Raw genomic sequence first — 21,606 nt, 5'->3', positions numbered from 1 at the left:
ATATGGAGACAGAGTTCAGGTATGAGGTGTCTGAAGTCTCACAGCACATTCGAAGACGTTCAACAGAAACACAAGCCTCAAACTCAGGATAGGTCAGGCCTGGAGATATACAAGAGGGAGAAAATGAGTCTGTCCAAGAAGAATGTGTAGAACGAGAAGGGTAGACAGATGAGAGGGCAAAACCATGGAACACTAATATTTAAGGTAAATCAAAAGAATAGGAAATCTGATGGAGAATAGGGAGCAGAGAACCCCACGATGAATAATCCTATACAAGTCACAAAAGTACTGAACAACTTCCATTGAATAAGACAGTCCTGCCTGGGCCTGCTAAACCCTCACCTCCAACACGGCTCTGAATCCTTTGAGGTACTTACCTTACTGTCAAAAAGTGAAAGTGGCTTCACAGTCTTCAGAGAAAACCTCATCACCGCATACAAGATGGAGCACAGGATGGAATGGTGCTCCACCAGCGGGTAGTGGATGTGTTTCTGTTCAAGGGCCAGTTCCACTATCGAGATTGGTCCTTCGACAGTGAGCCAAGCATCCTCAGTATCCAGGACAGGCGCTTGCATTTCATCCCTGCTAACATCTGCCTAAAGGTTTTGAGGACCGAAAACTGTGTTCAGAATTAGAGAAATAATAGCTTGCAAATATCTTAATGAGTTTACCAGCAGCAAAGTGCAAACCCATATTTCTCCCCATCCCCCCAAATTAGAATAAAAAAACATAAAATCTAATTCTTATGAGAAACATCACGATTTTTAGGCTTAACTGAAAACTTAAAAATGAATAAATGAAAAGCGATCTCTTTCTACAGTGCTTTCTTAAGTCCAATGAGTTTCAGAATATTTAATATCTTAGAGACAGTTCAGAATGAAAATACACTTCTTTTACCTCCATTAAAGTCTGAAGAAGATCCAAGCAGGAGCCAAGGAAAGACGTCATTGCTGTGTCACTCATCCCCACGTCCTGTTTTTAAAAAGGAACATAATTAGCTCCTGCCAGCAAAACTGCTACAGTTACTCTCAGAAAAATAAAAAACAAAACAGAATACATCTATTCAACTGACTTTCTAGATTGAACAGACAGGCAAGAATTTGAAAGTCAAGGCATTAGTACATTTTAATTTCTTTCTTTAGATTTAACTAATTTTAAAATTAGACTTTAAAAAGATGGTACTACTATCAACTTTTAAAAATTGGTGTTCTTTGCGTATTGTAAAGATCACGGCACTTGCGCTCATCGTCCAGCTTGCTAAGGCCAAACAACAGCCAAATCATGCGCCTGGTAAGATACACACATGAGAGTCCAACCTAAAAAGTTCTAAGAAAATGGCCCGGTCTAGTTCCAGAGCGTCTTTTAGGGACTGAACTGAACCTGCTGATCAAAACTAGAATCTTCAAGCCTATGGGGGATTCATGCTGTGGGCAACAGGTCATTCTCCTTGACGCCCTTCCAGGGCCTGCCAAGAGACCACTGCATTCACATACAGTCTTTTTTAAACCAACAACCAATAAATCTAGCACATCCTTAAAGTAAATAATTCAGAGTATGCATATAACTGTAGTCATAGAGCCATCCTCAAGAGCATACCAGCACAATTCTTCAACAATGGTGAATTTTTGGGACCAAAGGCTTATTATGGCTACATTCATGTGTCCCAATATTTCTTAAGATATTTGTAATGAGAATATTTCAAAGTTTTGAGCAAAAGCTAGCACTATCAATCCCTGGCCTCAAATATAAGCCCCAGTATCCGTGGACTGGAATAGTATTTAAGACTATTTGTACAGTGGCTATTCCATGCAGGTCGATCAAATTCACTACTCATATGAATCTATTTCAATTTGATGTTGTATGCTTCCATTATAAACTCCTAATCCCAAGTACAGCAAAAATACGCAGCCATGGCAGCATGTTAACCTCCTGTCAACAGTCCAAAATTGAAGACGGCTTGTGAAAACTGAGTTTAAACATACTATCTGACAATCTGGAAAGGTGAATTAAAATTGGCCATAGTTCATGACCAGTTCCCTTAATACAGTATTCTCCTTCCATTTTTCTTATCTCCTGATGTGTCATCAAAATGGTAGAAGGCAAAGTCCGTTCCTCCAGTTAATAAGGTACCATGTAAAGTGCAGGATTAACGACTACACATCTAGTTAAGGGAGATTCACTTACCCTTCGGCATAACCTGTCCTTTGGTGATTTTCCAACCTAAGACAAAAGGACACAAAATGCTGTATTTATTTCATAATTTACATACAAAAGCAGTACTATGGTACAGGAAGTAAAAAGTAACCAAATTTTAATATAAATGCAGCTATACACAGATGTGGCAACCTCTCATCCATTTAAATGTTAGTTCTACTCATTTGTAACACAATGCAATTAATTTTGTGGGGGAACTTAAAAATATACCACACTGGACTTAAAAATAATCCTTTTCAAAAACAAAGATTTTTGAACTGTTAAATAAAAAAAAACTCTAAAAATCTGGTCCTTATTTTGTATAATCAAATAACTGTGTTGCCTTAAAAGTCAGAACCAAACTCACAGTTCCAAATCAAAAGCAGCTAAGAATTTTGTTTGTTGATAAAGATACACAATTTTACATGGTCAGAAGGAAGAAAAAACAATCTAAAGCAGACAGGAGTTATATTCCCAGCTCAGAAAATCAAGTGATGTCCTTGATTCAGTCAGTACTCAGTAAGATTCTACTGACAACTGTATACAAGGTAACGAGTGGTAGATCAAAGTTCTGCTCCTCAGCATGTGACTTGATAAGACTAGAACTCACAGGGGACAGTGACAGTGGAAGCAGGGAGTCCAGGACCAGGGACTCTTCACGTCATCACCTCTTGCTGAGATTACTGCACCAGCCTTCGAGCAGCCAAGCTCAGCCCACCCCAATTCCAACATTTTCCACCCTGTTGCCAGATCTTTTTTTTTTCTTGTGAGGAACATCGGCCCTGAGCTAACATCTGTTGCCAATCCTCGTCTTTTTGCTGAGGAAGGCTGGCACTGGGCTAACATCTGTGCTCATCTTCCTCTACTTCACATGGGATGCCGCCACAGCATGGCCTGACAAGCAGTGCGTTGGTCCTCGCCTGGGATCTGAACGAACCTGGGCCACCAGCAGCAGAGCGTGCGCACTTAACTGCTAAGCCACCGGGCCGGCCCCTGCCAGATCATTTTTTAAAATGCATATCTGAACATATTCCTCTGCTTAAAACTGCCCTAATGTCTTCAAGATAAAATAACAGCTGCCATTTACGGAGCCCTCACCATATGTGCCAGGCCCCACGCTAAGCAGTTTAGACATATTATTAGAAAATAATTAGAAAATCCAAAAATTATTAGAAAATCCCAAATCCACAGCTACACTGTGGGAATTCACAGTGGGAAATTCTCCTCGCTCCTTCCCACAGCCTGTGCTCCTCCCGTACAAAGCTACTCGCAGCTCTGTGAATCCAACACGCTACCTCAGACCTCCAGGACTTTTTGCTGAATACGCTTCTTCTCACCCACTTGGTACTGGTTCACACACACTCATCCCTCAAAATTCAGCTCAGAAGCCTTCCCCTTGTCTTGTTGTTTATCCCTCTTCTGAGTTCCAGAAGCTCCCTACTATCTGTTACCTGTCTTTTAGACTGTGAGTTCTCTGAGGGCAGGACTCTGACTTTTATCTTGGCAATCAGAACCCACCACAGTCCTTGGCACATAAGAGACATTTATTATAATAAACAGTTATCGAATGAATGATCATAAACTCTCTGCTTCCTGGTTCAGGACTGTTTAAAACCAAACCTAAGTTCTGAGCATCAAATGCGACAGTGACGTGAGAATGCTGTAAAACTGGAAACAGTAAAACAGGGACGGTCAGAGGTAAAGTAGAAGAGAACGACATCTTAAAGGCCAACAGGAGTGAGTTAAGTGGGAAGCAGCGGTTAGGTGGGCAAGGAAGATGAGCACATGGGAGAGAACAGTTAGATTTAACTAGACAAAAATGTTACCCATGTCATTAAAGAAAGCATTTCAGAGGAGCGGTGGCCTAACGTGGGTCTGAGTTGTAGTGCTGTTCATGGTTTAGGAATGGCTGTCTCTGTGCATTTAAAAGACCAGGTTGTCATTATGGTGGAAGTTCTCCTGACATGCACTGAACGGATGCCAGATTAACTGACATTCTCGACTGGCCTGTAAAACATCCTGATGAGGCCCCGGCCACTCTGCTTGAGGCCAGGAGGCCCCTCTCCAGTACGTGGCAGCTCCTGCTCCCACCAGGTGACTCTTATGCTCACATGTCATGTTTGTTCCCAAATCTACTTAGGCTGCTTGTACATGTCACTGTAATTATGTAATTTAATTAAATACGTGATGAAATATGAATGAGGAAAAAAAGGAGTTTATATGAATTCTATGTTGAATGCTTTAAAAAGATTTACAGAGGAGGGTAGCTAACTCCTAGGTCTATTGGATTACATAGAAAAGAAATAACTACAAAGATTAGGGGATCAATTATAAAACTCTAAAGATCTTGCACTCAGACTGCATCACACCTTTAAAGAAACAGGCTTGAGAAATCAGAGGCAGTGCATTATGGGCGAGACTGATGCAAGCAAACCAAAACAGAACTGCAGTCAAACCCATTCAAAGAAAACGTCTTGGCCCTACCTCCAAAGATAGGTCAGTAAGCGCACACTGTACGTTTTAATTTAAAATAAAATGAAAATATTTGCTTGACTCAACCTCCAGTCCTAACCTCCTGGGTTAAGAGACTTTTACAGTATATTACTTTCTTTCGAGGATTGGGGCTCTTCAAGTCATCCAAGTGCAGCACTGGGAATTACATTTAACTGAGCATGAGTAAAATAAAACATCAAACAAAAAATGGTCTAACAAGGCCAATGGAAACAATCTTTCTAATATCAGCCAATTAATTAAGGGAACCAGATCAACAAGAAGTCAGTACACGGAATTTAAAATTGCCTTACCTTATCCATTAAGTATGTAGCAGCGGAAAACCTTTTAACCAAGAATGTGTTCCACATCATCAGGGCAATGCCTACGTAGCAAGTAAAGGTCAAGTAGTAAATAGAAGGCTTGTACATTTTCACTTTCATTATACATAACAAATCACTGTCTTTCTTAAGCCTATAAAACTATATGGGCTATTTATTTAGATATGATTTCTTATATCTTATGTAATATTTATAAAATTAATAGAAACTTTTATCTTTAATAAAAACCAGAACTGGGCTGCATAAGATGATATCCAAATGGCCCATAAGCATAAGAAAAGATTCACATCATTAGTTATGAGAGAAATATAAATTAAAATCACAGAGATATAACTACACAACCAACAGAAAGGCTAACTCTTTTTTTTATGACAATAAGTGTTGGCAAGGAAGTAAAAACAACTGGAATGCTCATACATTGCTGGTGGGATAATAATTGTTAAAACCACTTGGAAAACTGTGTGGCAGTGTCTACTAAAGCTAAATATGTGTCTACCCTGTGACCCAGCAGTTCTCCTGCAGAAATGAGTAGAAAAGTACGTTCAAGAGTGTTGAGAACAGCTTTGTTCACGATAGACCAACACTAGAAATAACCCCAATGTCAGCCAATTGATTTTTTCATATGTAACCATCAAATAAAGTGACATATAAACAAGTAATAAAAAACAAAGCAAAATACAAAAAATATTTTTTTAAAAAACAACCAAAAACTCTGGGTTTTATACTTCCATCTTCAGTAACCTTTAGGATACAAGTTTCTGAAATAGTCGTCAATTAGGCAGCATAAATACAACACTTCACATGCTATTATTATTACCACGTAGCTGCTTTTGAGTGAAGAAGCCAGGAAGCTTACTCAATGTACAAATGGGCACAGCTCTAACTTGAAGAAATACTAGCCTGAAGTCAGTAGGTAACTTAATTATATCAATAAGGATAGACTACTCTAGAGACCATATTTTCCAAATGAGACACTTTAAATCTTTTTTTTTTCTTTGAAGAAGGTAAGATCTAAGAGATGAATAAATAAAATAATTTTCAAGTTCTCTTCAGGTAAAATGAGACATTTTAAGATTTTATTTATTTATTTTTTTCCCCTTAAAGCCCCAGTAGATAGTTGTATGTCGTAGCTGCACATCCTTCTAGTTGCCGTATGTGGGATGCAGCCTCAGCATGGCCCGAGAAGCGGTGCGTCGGTGTGCGCCCGGGATCCGAACCTGGGCCGCCAGCAGCGGAGCGCGCGCGCACTTAACCGCTAAGCCACGGGGCCGGCCCAAAAAATGAGACATTTTAGAACTTCTGCAATTTGAAGGTCGTAAAGGTGAAGAATTTATCACACAGACATTAAGGCACTACCTCCTTTTACTCAGCCCAATGTCTAGTCTCACCACTTCATAAGACGACTAACTAGCCTACGCTGAGTTCCTCATTTAATTCTTACAGGGAAACCCACCTATCTATTAAATGGAACCAACAAACTGTTTACAATTTTTCAACATTCTGTAACATTTTTGCAAGGAGACATCAGCAGTCCCCACAGTATGGCAGCCAATGAAGAATATCCACATTTACTAGAAGAAGCAGAAGGCAGTTTCTAGAGTAAAGTATTATTAGGTTTTGGCTCCCTAACTTTTTCATCAGGAATTACAGTTCTGAGCAACCCATCCCTCCTTCCTTATCTACCTGTGAACTAAAGAGGGAATCAATGATTCATGCAGAATATTCTCCTTACTCATACCCAAGGACAGTCGTCAGCTTGGGACACTAATGGGTCAGGACGGAGGTGATAATTACTGTCCTCTCTCTCCCCCCTCTGGAGAGTGTTCCTCCAAGCAGTTACAACAGCCAGCACTTTGTATACAGCAATACACAGCCATGTGTCAGGCAGTAGGACCAAATAAAAAGATTAACAGGATGTGAATGTAAAGATTCTTGCCTCTTTTGAATCAACCAGTTATGTTTCTAACACCTGTTTACTTACCATTCTGAACATGTGCATTAAGAATGTGCTTCAAGTGTTCTATTGACCTAACAAAAAAACGTGCTTCCTTACATACAGGGTGGAAACAGGAGAAAAAAAAAGAGGTATCATTTAATAGGTGTTTCAAATACAAATGGAGACATTCTTACATAAATTTCTATATAAAGCTACCCAAGAATGTTATGATAAGAACATGGAATTATTAGGTAAAAAGCAATTTTTCATAAGATAATGTCAATGGTCTCTCTCAAATTCATATTATCTATATAATGATTGATTCCTAGAAACCTGCAGGTCATATATGCTGATATCTGGATTCAAAATTTACTGTGGTTTGTACATCATAGCAATTCATAGAAATTCAATATATACTTGAATTTCACACAGACAACAATGGGTTTCCTTCTTTGCAAATATCTTCATTCATTCATTCTTCAACGAATATTTATTAAACATCTACCATGCACCAGGCCATGTGAGGCATCGGGATACTGTAATGAACAAAATAGACCCAAGCCCTTTACCCACCAATTCACTGAGGTTACATTCTAGTGAAGGAGCTGGATAATAAATATGGTTAAGTAAATTGTACGGTATGTTTAACAATAAGTGCCAAGGAGAAAATATTAAAGCAGTGAAGGGAAATATGAACTATCAGAGGGATGTCTGAAATTCAACTCTTCCTAATCAAGGTAGTTTACATATTAAAACTCAAACACAGTATGTAAAACTGATGAAATTATCCAGATCTTTGCAATAACTTTGTGCAAAGATTAAATACATCACCTTTGTCAACATATGTAACGTGTTAGAATTTCCCCAAAGGTAATTTCAGTTGTTTTGAGCCTAATAAGCTGTGTGTGTAAAATGGCGGAATTGGGATGGGGGTGGGTGGGGCAAGGAGATAAATATTTAACAGGAAAAAAGAACAAACAAGAAAAATGGCCACTTATTTTAAATGCAAACAATTTTAATAATAGACAATGATAACACTAATTAAAATGCCAGGCACTACGCATGCACTTTCTCTATAACCTGCCACAACTCTTCGAGATAGCTATAGTCCTCATTTACTTTAATGGAGAAAATTGAGAACAGAGGGTTCAGAAACGTTCCTACAGGTCACACAGCCAATAAGTAGCGGCAGTGGGACTTGAACTCAGCTCTGTCTGTGTCTGTTATGCACACTGCCTTTGGTTTACAAATGAATGCCGTAAAAAAATAGAGTTTTTTCCTTAAATATCACTTTCTTAGACTTGAACCTGGGAATAATTCACTCAGATTTTAGAAATTATTATGTCCTTGTTCTAGTCCTAATATTCTTTTTTCATGTAGGAAAAACGCATAGAGGTCTTTTATGTAGGAAAAATAAGTAGGCTCTCCTTAAGCAGAGAGTGGAAATGTGACTACCATTGAGGCTGGAGGGAAGTCAACTGAAGAGGGGACCCTGTCCTAAAGTCACTTTTTGGTCAAGGTTTAATTAATCAAAGACCATTCCTTTGTTTAAAGCACTTCCTTTTTTACTGTCTTCCTTTAAGATGTAGGTAATTACTTTTTTTTTTGGAGGAAGTAAAAGTATCATTACCATTAATATATTAGCATGAACTAGTTCACCAGTGAGATTTTTCTTCAAGCGAGTATAAGGTCAATAAAGGAAAGAATTTTGATTTGAGAGGCATGATTTACCAGGGCACTGACGAGGGAGGCCTATGTGAAGGACTTACTGGCAAAGAGGAATATCCATCGTATGTTTTTACATCTTATTTGATCCTGGCGTCAATCCTGAAGGATTGGCACCTTCATTAAAAAGGGGTGGAGAGAGAAAAAAACAGGTTCAGAGATTCAGTGACTGGCCCAAACCCAGATGTTTGTGTCAGAAATTCATCTGGGATCCAAATCCAGTTCTCCTGCCTGCAGGCTGGCCTTCTCCCTGCACAGCTTCTAGCCAGTGAGTGCCCTGGGAGAGAGCGTGAAGTGGAAGAAAATGATGTCCACCCAGAGGTGAGAGGGCAACGACGCTAACCCTGGACTAGAGTCAGCCCTGCACACAGTACGGCTTTCTTGATTTTTCTCTGGAGACAAACGTTAAGAGAAGTGATGAACCAAAACAGACCTGTCTCAGCAATCAGACATAGGTTGGCGTCAGGATCCTTCCTCTGGCTTTTATCATGATGACTAGAATATTACCAATTTTCTGGTGGTAGGTGCTATCTCATACAGGAACTCAAAAGGAAATAAAAAATACACTTATCATAACCCAACTAGGAGTAGGGCAAAACACACTGGATTACATATAGACACCTAGGTTGAAATCCTGGCCCAACGACTGATGCAGCCGTGTGTCCTGAGGCAAGGACAGCCCTCGTCTTCTCTTCTGTAGCGTGGGGACAGTGACAACACCCACCTTCATAGGTTTACTGAGGATTATAAGAGAAAATGTATGAAAGAGGCCTAGCACAGCTCCTAGACATCCCAAAGGGGAAAAACCTGGTGTTTACAATAAGTTATTTAATGAAACCGTCTCACATATGTATAGCATGAGCAGAGACAGAATTAACACAAAAGAGGTCACGAGAACCTCACCTCTGGGTCTTTATTCCACTGAACAACGTACTCCCAACAGCAGTGTGTGTGCAGCACGTCCAGCTCCAGGCTGCACGGAAACTGCTTGTAGGCCAAATGCAGCAAGTCTGAAAGTCAGAAGAGAGCAAGGTTTTATTCTTTCCTTCATGAAAACAGCTGCATCTCCGCTCTGGATTTCATATTTCCCCGCAGTATGTATTACCTGGAATGGCTCCCAAGTCCATCTCTACCTCTGACACCTCAAATAAACCTCTGTTAATACCTTCTTTGGGTTCATCTGGGTTTGCTGTATCTCTTTCTTTATTAGCCAGTTTTAATACTTCAGGGCTGAAATCCTGTTTAAATATCCACTTGGCTACTGTGTCTGCAATGCCACCTACAGTGTGGAGACAAGAAAGAAAATGACGATTGGCAGTGTTTGCCAAAGGAGCCAATACAGTGCATGATCCGCGTCTCCTTATGCAGAGAACTAAGCGCTACACTCAGTTTTAAGCCCGAAGGTGATCCCCCACAGCCAGGAGACTTACAGCAGTGTTATTACCTGCTACTCAGCGTGTGAGGGCAAGTGGGATTCGGGTATCTTTATACTCTTGTCAAGTATTAGATAACTATAAACACATACACATACACATGTCTATGTACCACATACCTTCTACGTTCACAAATTCAAAATATACTTTACCTGACAAAGATGAAGGGATGAATACATCTTTAACACACTTTCACTTAAATATCAGTGAAAACAGACTGATTAGCATGATACTTATCTAGACTTCTTAGGGCAATCTATTACTTTTAATAGTCAACTAACTTGCCTCTATGGAACATTTACGGCCAAAATTTAGCCATAGCATAGCTAATCAGCAACATGATACTGTACCATGTTCCGGTCACCAATATAGTCCAAAAATTATAAATGCAAACTGAAAAACATTCAAGATGAAGAGTCCTGTTTACTACCTAAAACAAATTATGCATTTTTCTGTAATTTACCAACACTTTTCCTCTCAGTCTTTCCTCCTGTTTCGATTCAAATAAAAACCTTTTCACAAAGAGAATGCTTCACAGTAAAATTACAATGATTGGTGAAAACAAATGAGAGCAGTGTGCTGGGGGATCTAGTTTCTTATGTTTGGCTTCTAAACCATTTGATCATTCTCACTGCAGAATCAAGCCCCTGATTACATTGCTTAGGTTAATATCAAAATACTTTTCCTATACTTTCACCTGGGGGCAGCATGGAGTGCAGTGAGTTTACAATTAAAAAATTTTCACAAGTCTTATAGAGAAAGAGAAAATGAGCTAACTAAATAAAAATTTATAAATACCCGGGTGTTTATAAACCCAGAAACACAGTCATTCCAGTATCAAATGCCCGAGAGAGCTGCTGGTAAGAAGAGGGAGTATGCCAAGATAATTCAAAATTTAAGATGCTCATGGTCCTGCAAGATCTAAGCACAGGAACCCCATGACTCCAGGACAGGAGAAAGTGATGCATCAGAAAAGAGGTATAAAGTTCTGTGGAATTAGGAGGAAGAAGAGAAAATCTGCAGTTAGTGGATCATGAGAGGTTTCCTGGAGGAGGCAGCATTTGAGCTGGGCCCTGAATGATGAGTAAGATTTAGAATCTGAGTGGGAGAGGCGGGGAGAGGGAAGACGGCAGGCTCAGACCCAGAGATGGGGAATCACACAGATGTTGCATTTGAACCCAAATCTAACAACAAGCAAGCGAGAAATGGAAAAATGGGTCAGATTCAAAGTCAAACCACTGGGCCGGTGGCCTAGTGGCTAAGTTCATGTGCTCCGCTTTGGCAGCCTGGGGTTTGTGGGTTTGGATCCCAGGTGAGAACTTACATACCACTCATCAAGCCATGTTGTGGTGGCGTCCCACACACAAAATAGAGGAAGACGGGCACAGATGTTAGCTCAGGGCTAATCTTCCTCAAGCAAAAAGAGGAAGATTGGCAACAAATGTTAGCTCAGGGCCACTCTTCTTCACCAAAAAAAAACAAGTTCTTGGAGAGAACGCTTAAGAGTTCATACTTTGTTCCAGCAGTCCTTGAACTTCTTAGTCTCAGTCTTAGTCCTTTAAACTGTTAAGAATTACTGACAACTGCAAAGAACTTTAACTTATGGGTTACATTTACCAATATGTATGGTATTAGAAATTAAAACTGAGAAATTTAAAAAATATTACTTTATTTTGAAATAAAAATAATAACCCATTACATGTTAATATATTATGAAACTAACTATATTTCCCAAAGCAAAAAAAAGATATTTAGTGAGAAGAGTGCACCACACTTTTGCAAATCTCTTTAATATCTAGCTTCTACCTGGATTCTCCAATCAGCCTCTGTGTTCCATCTCCTGTGACCTGTTGTTTTGGTTGAATTATATGAGGAAGATCCGGCCTCACACAGACATGAAGTTGGAAAAAGGAGGGCTCTTGGGGTCCCCTAACTCTTCTTTGAGAACCGCTGCTGATTCTCTAAGGCAAGGGGAAGTAGCTGGGGGTTCCTGAGCAGGGAACTGATAGGATCAGACTCTGAGAAGATCAACTGAGAAGTATGTGGTGGGTCTTTTATTTATTTTTAAAATCTGAGTGTATTTCTCTTTCCTTATTCTTTCAGTCATTTCTATTAAAAAAAAAGCCCATATTGTAAAAATATAGATATACAGATACAAATGCTCAAATAAACTTCAGGTTACCTTTCCCTCCTTCCAATAACTTTTTAACAGAAAGCCTGGGGAGTGGCTCAGCCTGCAGTGACGACACGCTGGAGGTTCGCGTGTTCACTCTGCTATGAAGCAGAGTCTGAAGTATGAGACAATCCTCCAGTTGTTTCAGCAGGAGTTTCCAGTATTCAGTGTCGAGAGAAAGGGCCTCCCAGGAGTCAGTGAGGGCCTCCGAATCAGGACCCAGCGCTGTTTGGGAAAACTAACAGAAAATGCACCAGTGTTAACTCTGGCAAAGATTCTGAATCAACATTAACCTGAATAAGCTTTTAACTTGAATGCTGATGGACAGTTAAGATACATGACAAAGAAACACAGGGATGCTGTTGCACAAATATTACTGCCCGGCTGGGTGAAACCTAAGGGTGAGGAGTAGACTGAGGACTTAGGGGCAATGATGAAGGAGTTCAGACGTTCACAAAGGGCCTGCAGTATTACATCCAATTCAACCAATGGACACTTCAGAAGTTTTCAGGGCCACAGCTCTTTCTATCTGTATCAGGATATGGACATCTCTTCAGAATTCACTCACTAACATAAAATGTGTCTCTCAAATTTCTTCTCTCTCCATTATTATAAACATCTTAAGCTAGGAATATTAAATTTAGCCTGTAAACTGAGACTGACAATGCTGAGTGAATTTCTACAGATCTATTTAAGGGTCTCATCCAATTTAATGAACATCGCCTAGGAAAAATAATTTGACTCACCACAAGACATAAGGGATGTTAGTCTTTTTTTTTTTAAATAAATTTGAGTCTTCAAGAGATGAGGAAAAACCACAAAGCAAAAGGTCAATAGGAAACTTTCATTTGAGTTATTCAATGCTACATGCCAAAAACAACCTATGTTGATAAAAGGAGGCGTAAATACAACCATAGAACCTCAGAGCTAGAAGGAACCTGAGGAACGTGAGGTCAGTCTAACCCTGACCTCTTCTGCACGAGGAAACGGGCACTCATTTTAAGGGACTCACTACAAAGCAGCAGCTATTGGCGGACAGCAGATCTCTGCACTCCAACTCCAGCACTTTTCCTTACGCCATGTGGCGACTGCTGAATTCAAGTCTGCGTGTCATCTGAATAAGCACATTAAGGACAGCACCCCTCACCGCCGAAAAGACAAATAAGAACCTGCTGGACACATGTATCAAATTCTAGACGTTCCACAACACCAAGGGCAACGTAGCCCCAGAAAAGGAAAAGCAGCCCCTTAGCCTCCTGGAAAGATCCCGATGAAAGTTGCCCCTTTGCCCGCTTACTTTTTTCTCTGTCGTGTTGTTGGATATCTGCGCGGCAACGGAATGCCCAACGTGTGCGGACAAGAGAGCAGCCCCGTTGTTCTCAGACTGGATGCAAGCTGTGCGCATCTGCTGCCACCAAGGGGACACAGACTGGGAATCCCAGGTCTCATCGATGGCCACTACAGGCAGATGGGAGAGGTTAAAGGAGAAACTCTTCGTTTGTTGTGTTTTTTTTGGTTCAATCTTTCACATTAAACATAATGTTAAAACTAAATTCCCCACTGACGTATCTGTATACTTCTGAATGAATTGGAAAGTAAATCTATGATCTATTTTACTCAGAACATGTCTATTCCATTATTTGTGCTGTGTTAGTCACCTTGCTTCTGAATCAACTTTAAATCCCTGTTTGGAATATTTTCATCATTGCTGAAAACTACTACTGAATGTTTCCATATGATAGATTAGTGTTCAAATCATGCCAAAAATAGTAAGAAAAATATTACCTCCATCAAAGCCCATTCTTACCTGAGTTAAGAAAATGCATTCATTGTTCACAGCACATGATTTTTGATGACATAAAATACAAATTTAATTTTAATAAAGTATACTTCAAATGCATTAAGAGCTTTCTATTAACACATGAAAGAATCTAGTGAAAGGTTTTATACACTGTAGTCTCCTTCTGCTAGGAGAAATGATCTTCCCTCCCTGCTTCCGTGGTATTTCTAACTCTAGACTTTGTTTCCGAGAGCAGCAGCCCACATTCCTGAGAAGGCTGACCCACAACATCCACCAGCACTTTACCTTTCATCTTGCTCAGGAGGGACAGCATTGTATGAAGACAGCAGACAGACTGCGGTTTATCCAAAATATCTTTTTCCTTAGATAGCCAAACACTCAGGAGCAGAGACTGAAACCAAATTTAAATCTCTTTCAGTCTAAAAAAATATTTCAAGTAGACAAAATCTTGCACTTTTCTAGAGAGCACATGTGTGTATGAGTGATTCAGTCTTTCAGGTTGGGAAATAAGTGGTTACTTGTTATGTCAGGTAACGTGAGGGACAGAACAGGGTACCTTGTCTACCTAAGAGATTCTTCATCATCTGCCAGGCCTCTAAATTCCACATTTCCCTCTCTTCTTTGGGTTAAGCACCGCCTTCCAGTCTAGCCTTCATTAGGAGCATATCACCATTAAGGACACCACTACGTTAGCATGGATTCACTGTAGATCGGTGAGGGGCCACTCAGCTGTAGGTTTTTTTTTAAAGATTTTGTTTATTTATTTTTCCCCCAAAGCCCCAGTAGACAGTTGTATGTCATAGGTGCACATCCCTCTAGTTCCTGTATGTGCGACGTGGCCTCAGCATGGCCGGAGAAGCGGTGCGCCGGTGCGCACCCGGGATCGGAACCCGGCCCGCCAGCAGCGGAGCGCGTGCACCTAACCGCTAAGCCACGAGGCCGGCCTTCAGCTGTAGGTTTTGACTGGAGGAGAGAGGGAGGATCTGGAGCTGTGGACCTTGCCCTTACCTTGGCTGTACAAAGGCGCTGCGGACTTGGCAGTGGGGAACAAGTACGTAAAACTATCAAACTCTAAATTTTAAATCACTAACAAGTCATGAGAAACAGATTTTAAACAAAAACACTTAAGTCACCATAAGCGACTTTTGACGCCTATAAACCAGTATATCTACTTCAATTTTCTTTTTTTTTTTTTTATAATTTTATTTATTTATTTTTCCCCCAAAGCCCCAGTAGATAGTTGTATGTCATAGTTGCACGTCCTTCTAGTTGCTGTATGTGGCACGTGGCCTCAGCATGGCCGGAGAAGCGGTGCGTCGGTGCAGCGCCCAGGATCGAACCCGGGCCGCCAGCAGCAGAGCGCGCGCACTTAACCGCTAAGCCACGGGGCCGGCCCCTACTTCAATTTGAAACATTTTAAGATTTATATAATTTGTACACAGATAACTTTGGGATAATGAAAAATTTAATGGAATGTGTCACAGCTGTAAGTACTGGTGTCTGCGACAGACGTTGATCGTTTATAATTCTGCAGCACCTTCAGTGATAAAAAGCTCTAAAATAAAAGGCTGACTATCGGTTTAAATGTATTAACACAAATAATTTTCAAAAATGCAGAAGAGTAGGAAGTGGAAGTGTGTGAAGGAAATTAACTTATGAGAAGGACCTACAGGCCAGGAGCTACGATAAGTACTTGACATGCGTATCACCTCATTCGATCCTAACAACTTCTTGTGGTGGGGACGATTATGCAGATTTTACAAATAATGGAAAGGAAAAATAACTCACCCAGCACCACACAGTTAGAGTTAGAACTAAAGTCTGAACGGAGACCTGCCTGATTCTAACACACCTTTTCTCTTCTCTCTCAAAATACATGTGTACACACATGTATATATGTGTGTACAGGTACATATAAATTTATATATGTAAATAATTACAAATATAAATACACACACACTTTTTAAAGTGAAGTCTACTTCTCCCTCTTTTTAACTTTTCTCTCTTTTTTGTTTAACCCTGACATGTCTCTCCCCTTGTCAGCCCCCTTTCTACCTCATCCTATCCAGAAACCTTTTTATTTTTTACAACCAAACGTCCTTTCATATTTTCTCTCATATTCATAAAACAATGGCAATGGTAACAACAATAAATGCTAACAGTTATAAAGAGCTTACCATGTGCCAAGTAATGGCACTAACAGCTTTATAAGTATAGATAAAAGAGTATTCTGGAGGGGAGACAGGGAGTGGGGAGTCACTGTTTTACAAAAATGGGATCATATGATCCCATGTTTATTCCACTTGCCACACAACATCCTGCGTAGTCCACAAATTTTGACTGACTTTATCCATTTACTAAAGTTATGCCCTCTCTTCGAGACTTCTCTTAACCTCATAGAACACTGCTGCTTATAACCACTAGGGCAGGCTAAAAAAACCCTGGCTGCCTATATAGGCAACAAAGACATTCCGTCATCAACTGGAAATTACCGTCTCAGTGTTTTGTGTGCACATATGCTGCGAAGCAAATCAAAAGACAATGAGGGGGGAATGGGAGAACTAATCTTTTAGATTCACTCTTGCCATTAGACTCACTCTGATTAATTTTAGGCACAAAATGTATGACCAGGGCTTATTATTTTTTTAATTTTATGGCGGTCATAATAGTTGATAACATTGTGAAATTTCAGTTGTACGTTATTATTTGTCAGTGCCCCTTTACCCCTTATGGCCACTCCACAACCCCGTTCCCCTCTGGCAACCACTAACCTGTTCTCTTTGTCCATGTATTTGTTTATCTTCCACATGAGTGAAATGACACTGTGTTTGTCTTTCTCTGTCTGGCTTATTTTGCTTAACATAATACCCTCAAGTTCCACCCATTTTGTTGCAAATGGGACGATTTTGTCTTTTTTTATGGTTGAGTAGTATTCTACTGTATATATATGCCACATATTTATCCATTCATCAGTCAATGGGCACTTGGGTTGCTTCCACATCTTGGCTATTGTGAATAACGCTGCAATGAACATAGGGGTGCATAAGACTCTTTGAATTGTTGATTTCAAGTTCTTTGGATATATATCCAGTAGCGGGATAGCTTGGTCCTATGTTATTTCTATTTTTAATTTTTTGAGAAATCTCCATACTGTTTTCCACAGTGGCTGCACCAGTTTGCATTCCCACCAGCAGTGTACGAGGGTGCCCTTTTCTCCACAACCTCTTACATTTGTCCTTTTTTGTCTTGGTAATTATAGCCATTCTAACAGGTGTAAGGTGATATCTCATTGTAGTTTTCATTTGCATTTCCCTGATGATTAGCGATGCTGAACATCTTTTTATGTGCCTGTTGGCCATCTGTAGATCTTCTTCGGAAAAATGTCTGTTCATATCCTCTGCCCATTTTTTGATCAGGTTGGTTGTTTTTTTTTGTTATTGAGTTGTATAAGTTCTTTATATGTTTTGGAGATTAACTCCTTGTTGGATATGTGATTTGCAAATATTTTCTCCCAGTTGGTGGGTTGTCTTTTTGTTTTGTTCATGGTTTCCTTTGCCTTGCAGAAGCTCTTTAGTCTGATGTAGTCCCATTTGTTTATTTTTTCTTTTGTTTCCCTTGCCGGAGTAGACATGGTATTCATAAAGATCCTTCTAAGATCGATGTCAAAGAGTGTACTGCCTATATTTTCTTCTAAGAGTTCTATGGTTTCACATGTTACCTTCAAGTCTTTGATCCATTTTGAGTTAATTTTTGTGTATGGCGAAAGAAGATGGTCTACCTTCATTCTTTTGCATGTGGCTGCCGAGTTTTCCCAACACCATTCATTGAAGAGACTGCTTTCTCCATTGTAGGTTCTTAGCTACTTTGTCGAAGATTAGCTGTCCATAGGATGTGTGGTTTTATTTCTGGCTTTCAATTCTGTTCCATTGACCTGTGTGTCTGCTTCTGCGGACCAGGGCTTATTTTAAGAGTACACCAGGTTTATAAACACACTGATAGGTTTCGCGTCTCTCAAAGCTTGATTCATGTCCCTGCCAGCAACAAAATTTCAAGTGCTCATAAAGACTGCCAACCCAAAGGCTTATTTTAGACTAAATCATATTTAGACAAATTAAATGTCATGCCCTGGACCTCTCTTCGTACTATGAGCTCTTCTACTTTTCTCTCCAACTAATCACTCCCCCTGTCCATCACCACCTTTAGCAAATTCTGAAACAAACAAAAAAACCTGTTCCTCTGCCTAACTCCCCTTCCCTGTCTCTTCCTAGGCTGGCCCTTCTCTATCTCTCGTCCAATCAGGTAATCTTTGCTTATAACCCAGAGTGTGTTTTTCTTTTTCTTTTTTTTTTTTTTTGCTGAGGAAGATTCGCCCTGAGCTAACATCCATTGGCAATCTTCCTCTTTTTCTTTTTTTGTGCTTGAAGAAGATCAGCCCTGAGCTAACATCTGTGCCTATCTTCCTCTACTTTGTACATGGGACGCCTCCACAGCGTCGCTGATGAGTGGAGCAAGTCCGCGCCCGGGATCAGAACCTGTGAAACCGGGCTGCCAAAGTGGAACACGCAGAACTTAAACCACTTGGCCAGGGGGCCAGCCCCATTGTTTTTTTTTTAATAAACTTTAAAAATTCCAATCAATTAAGCTTTTGTTTGTACTAGAAGGTCACCGTAAAATAGAGGATGCCATGGGAGCCATTAGAACACAACGATACAATTTTAGAATCACTTACAGGCAACAGAAAGATTTTTTAAACTATAGAAAAAATTAAGGTGAAAGAAGAAAATACAGAGATAAATTAAGCTACCACATAGAAACATACACATGGACATACACAACAGGAAAAGATAACATATAGAAAGTAACTATTTCTTAACTAGTAAATACAAAATTCAAAACATCATAGCAAATAATGTCACACTATATTATTCAGAATGCAAACATTCATATTATAGATTCACATATTATAAATGTGAATTATGTTATTTCACATGTAAATGTCACATATTGACATATTACGAGATGAAATTTGAATAATAGATTTTGAATAATAGAAATCTGGAGAGGAAATTTAGTTAATTTCTCTGTTCTAAGTCAGGCAGTAACTAAGACTTGTTAAAACTTGTACCTAAGAATGAAACAGAAAATCCCACAAGTCCTTGGTTGATGTTTCTAACACCTAATGAACGTTAACTTTTGCAAAGTATCCTCCTATAACATTGACATCCTAAATGTTTCAATCCTTCACTCAAGTGGAAATGCTGGCAGAGAGAACGTGAGGAAGCCATCTGTTAGCCTTGCGTGTCTACATTTTAAAAAAACCTATTTTGTCAGTCTTTTGGACGAGCCTTATTGTCTAGTCTTTCCTGAAAACTGGAGTTTGCCTTAGGGTACAGAATCTAAAACTTGATAAAATTCCACGGAGGATAATTATAAAGTTTTAAATGCTGTGAAAATCTATCAGCTGTCACCTGTGAATTACACTAATAGAGAAAAATAGTGACTAAATCCAATATAAGTTTTAGAGAAAAATCTGTGGGTATAGTACATCTAGAATTTATACAACCTAGATTATAAATACCAAGTTTCTTCATGAATATAATTCCAATAAAACTACCATTTAAAATTTTCAGAAAATAATCAGAAAAGAATAGGAAGAGTTATTAGCATTTCAAATAGATTGTCTTTATAACACTAATAATATATTTTGCTGAAAGACATCACTTTTTATTTATGATTTTTACATCTAAAAGTCTGTTCACTCTTTTAATATAATACAACAGAAGTTTATTCTCTTTAAAAGCTATTTGAAATTTAATAACTCAGGAAGATGTCATTGGTCTATTTTGACACTGGCACTAACTGCTTTGGGAACGAGCAAGATGCCAGCAGAATGCACACTTACTGCATGGTGCACAGGACCCCTGCACCTATGTTCCCAGGGCCAGAGGGCTTAGTGAAGACCTGAGTGTGGGCTGCCCTTTCCTCTGATTGCTGTGACCACAATGACCAAGCAGGCTTTTTTAAAAGCTGGTCTTATTGTACATTCTTTTAATTCTTGGGCTTTGCATTTTTTTTTTTTAGAGAAGTTCTCCCTTCCCTTCCCATTCATAACTACTAATTACATGCTTTAAGTGATGATGCCTTCTTACCTATTACTCTGTACTCATGAGAGGATTTTTTATAATTAAATGATTGCTTAAAAGCATTTAGGTGCTGATATAATATTTAAAGAAAGAAATCTAGCCATAAAACATTCATCTGGGAAAAGCAAAGGAAAAGAGACCAATCATTTGGAATGTGTGAGATACAGTCTCTCAGAGTTAGATGATTTTTAAAAAAATAATTTAATGTAAAATTATAACCCGTTTTATAAATTTTATAGCACATAATATACTTACAGATCACAGCCTTATGGGTTTCAAGTAGGGAAATTTCCCATATAATACATATGACTTTATTATAGTAGAATATATATTTACAATAAAATTCCCTCATTTTAAGTTGGGTAAACAACACCATAAACACAATAAAGTGCATCTCCATCAAGAGTTCACTTGTGCCTCTTTGTGGTCAGTCTCCAACCCCCACCCTCATCCCCTGGCAAATGTTCAGCTCCTTTGTCACTATATTTTTGCTTATTCTACTATTTCATATAACTGAAATCGTACAGTAGGTAGTCTTTTGTTTTGGGGTCTTTTCACCTAGTACAGTGCTTTTGAGATTCCTTTATATTATTTTGTGTACCAGTAGTTCATTCTATTACATGGATAGACCATAATTTATCCATTTATCAGTTGGTGGATATGTGGGTTATTTCCAGTTTGGGCTATTATAAATAAATATTTCAGTCCAAGTCTATGTAAACATATATTTTCATTCCTCTTGATAAATACCTAGGAGTGAGATTGCTCGATTTTATGGTAAATCTATGTTCAATTTTATAAGAAACTTTCAAACTGTTTTCCAAAGTGGCTGCATTAGTTTCCATTTCCATTTGCTGCATTGAGAGACCTGACTGCTCCATATCCTCGTCAACTCTCTGATCAATCTTTCCAATTTTAGTCATTCTCTTGGGAACGAGACACTGTGATTTTTTTTGCATTTTCCTAAAGGCTAATGATGCTGAATATCTTTCAGGTGATTATTTGCCTTTTGTACGTATATTTTTTGGTGATGTGTCTGTTCAAATCTTTTGCTTTTTAATTGTATTGTTTGTCTTATTATTGAGTTGTACAAATTCTTTGTATAATGTGGATAGAATTCATTTATCAGAAATAAGTTTTGAAAAGGAGTCTTGTCTTTTCAGTTTCTTAACAAAGTCTTTTAAAAAACCTAAGTTTTGAATTTTGATGAAGTATAATTTGTCGGTATTTTTCTTTTATAGTCCATGTTTTTCTGTGTCCTGAGAAATATTTGCCTAAACCAAGCTTTCTCTTATGTTTTCTTCTATAAGTTTTGTAGTTTTAGCTCTTATATCTATGCTTTCATTTTGACAACGTTTATAAATGGCTTGA

At 39.0% G+C, this 21,606-nt stretch overlaps 1 protein-coding gene across 2 annotated transcripts in view; it reads right to left on the bottom strand.

The window, feature by feature from the left end:
* Positions 1 to 21,606, bottom strand: part of RAB3GAP2 (RAB3 GTPase activating non-catalytic protein subunit 2) — a 102,268-nt gene that overhangs the window by 6,339 nt on the left and 74,323 nt on the right. Inside the window, exons 22-31 of one of the 2 annotated variants that reach the window (XM_058533683.1) lie at positions 14,378 to 14,483; positions 13,589 to 13,749; positions 12,301 to 12,529; positions 9,791 to 9,964; positions 9,589 to 9,695; positions 7,006 to 7,072; positions 4,998 to 5,068; positions 2,185 to 2,220; positions 898 to 972; positions 378 to 596 (exon numbers count right to left, since the gene is read on the bottom strand). In XM_058533683.1, coding sequence (XP_058389666.1) covers positions 378 to 596; positions 898 to 972; positions 2,185 to 2,220; positions 4,998 to 5,068; positions 7,006 to 7,072; positions 9,589 to 9,695; positions 9,791 to 9,964; positions 12,301 to 12,529; positions 13,589 to 13,749; positions 14,378 to 14,483 — 1,245 coding nt within the window. The remainder of the gene's footprint in view (positions 1 to 377; positions 597 to 897; positions 973 to 2,184; positions 2,221 to 4,997; positions 5,069 to 7,005; positions 7,073 to 9,588; positions 9,696 to 9,790; positions 9,965 to 12,300; positions 12,530 to 13,588; positions 13,750 to 14,377; positions 14,484 to 21,606) is intronic. The other variant, XM_058533684.1, reaches the window with a different exon arrangement.

Source organism: Diceros bicornis, chromosome 38 (assembly GCF_020826845.1).
Source record: "Diceros bicornis minor isolate mBicDic1 chromosome 38, mDicBic1.mat.cur, whole genome shotgun sequence".
Classification (NCBI taxonomy): Eukaryota; Metazoa; Chordata; class Mammalia; order Perissodactyla; family Rhinocerotidae; genus Diceros; species Diceros bicornis.
Note: the sequence above shows the minus strand (reverse complement) of the source record. Positions and strands in the feature narration are given on the sequence as shown.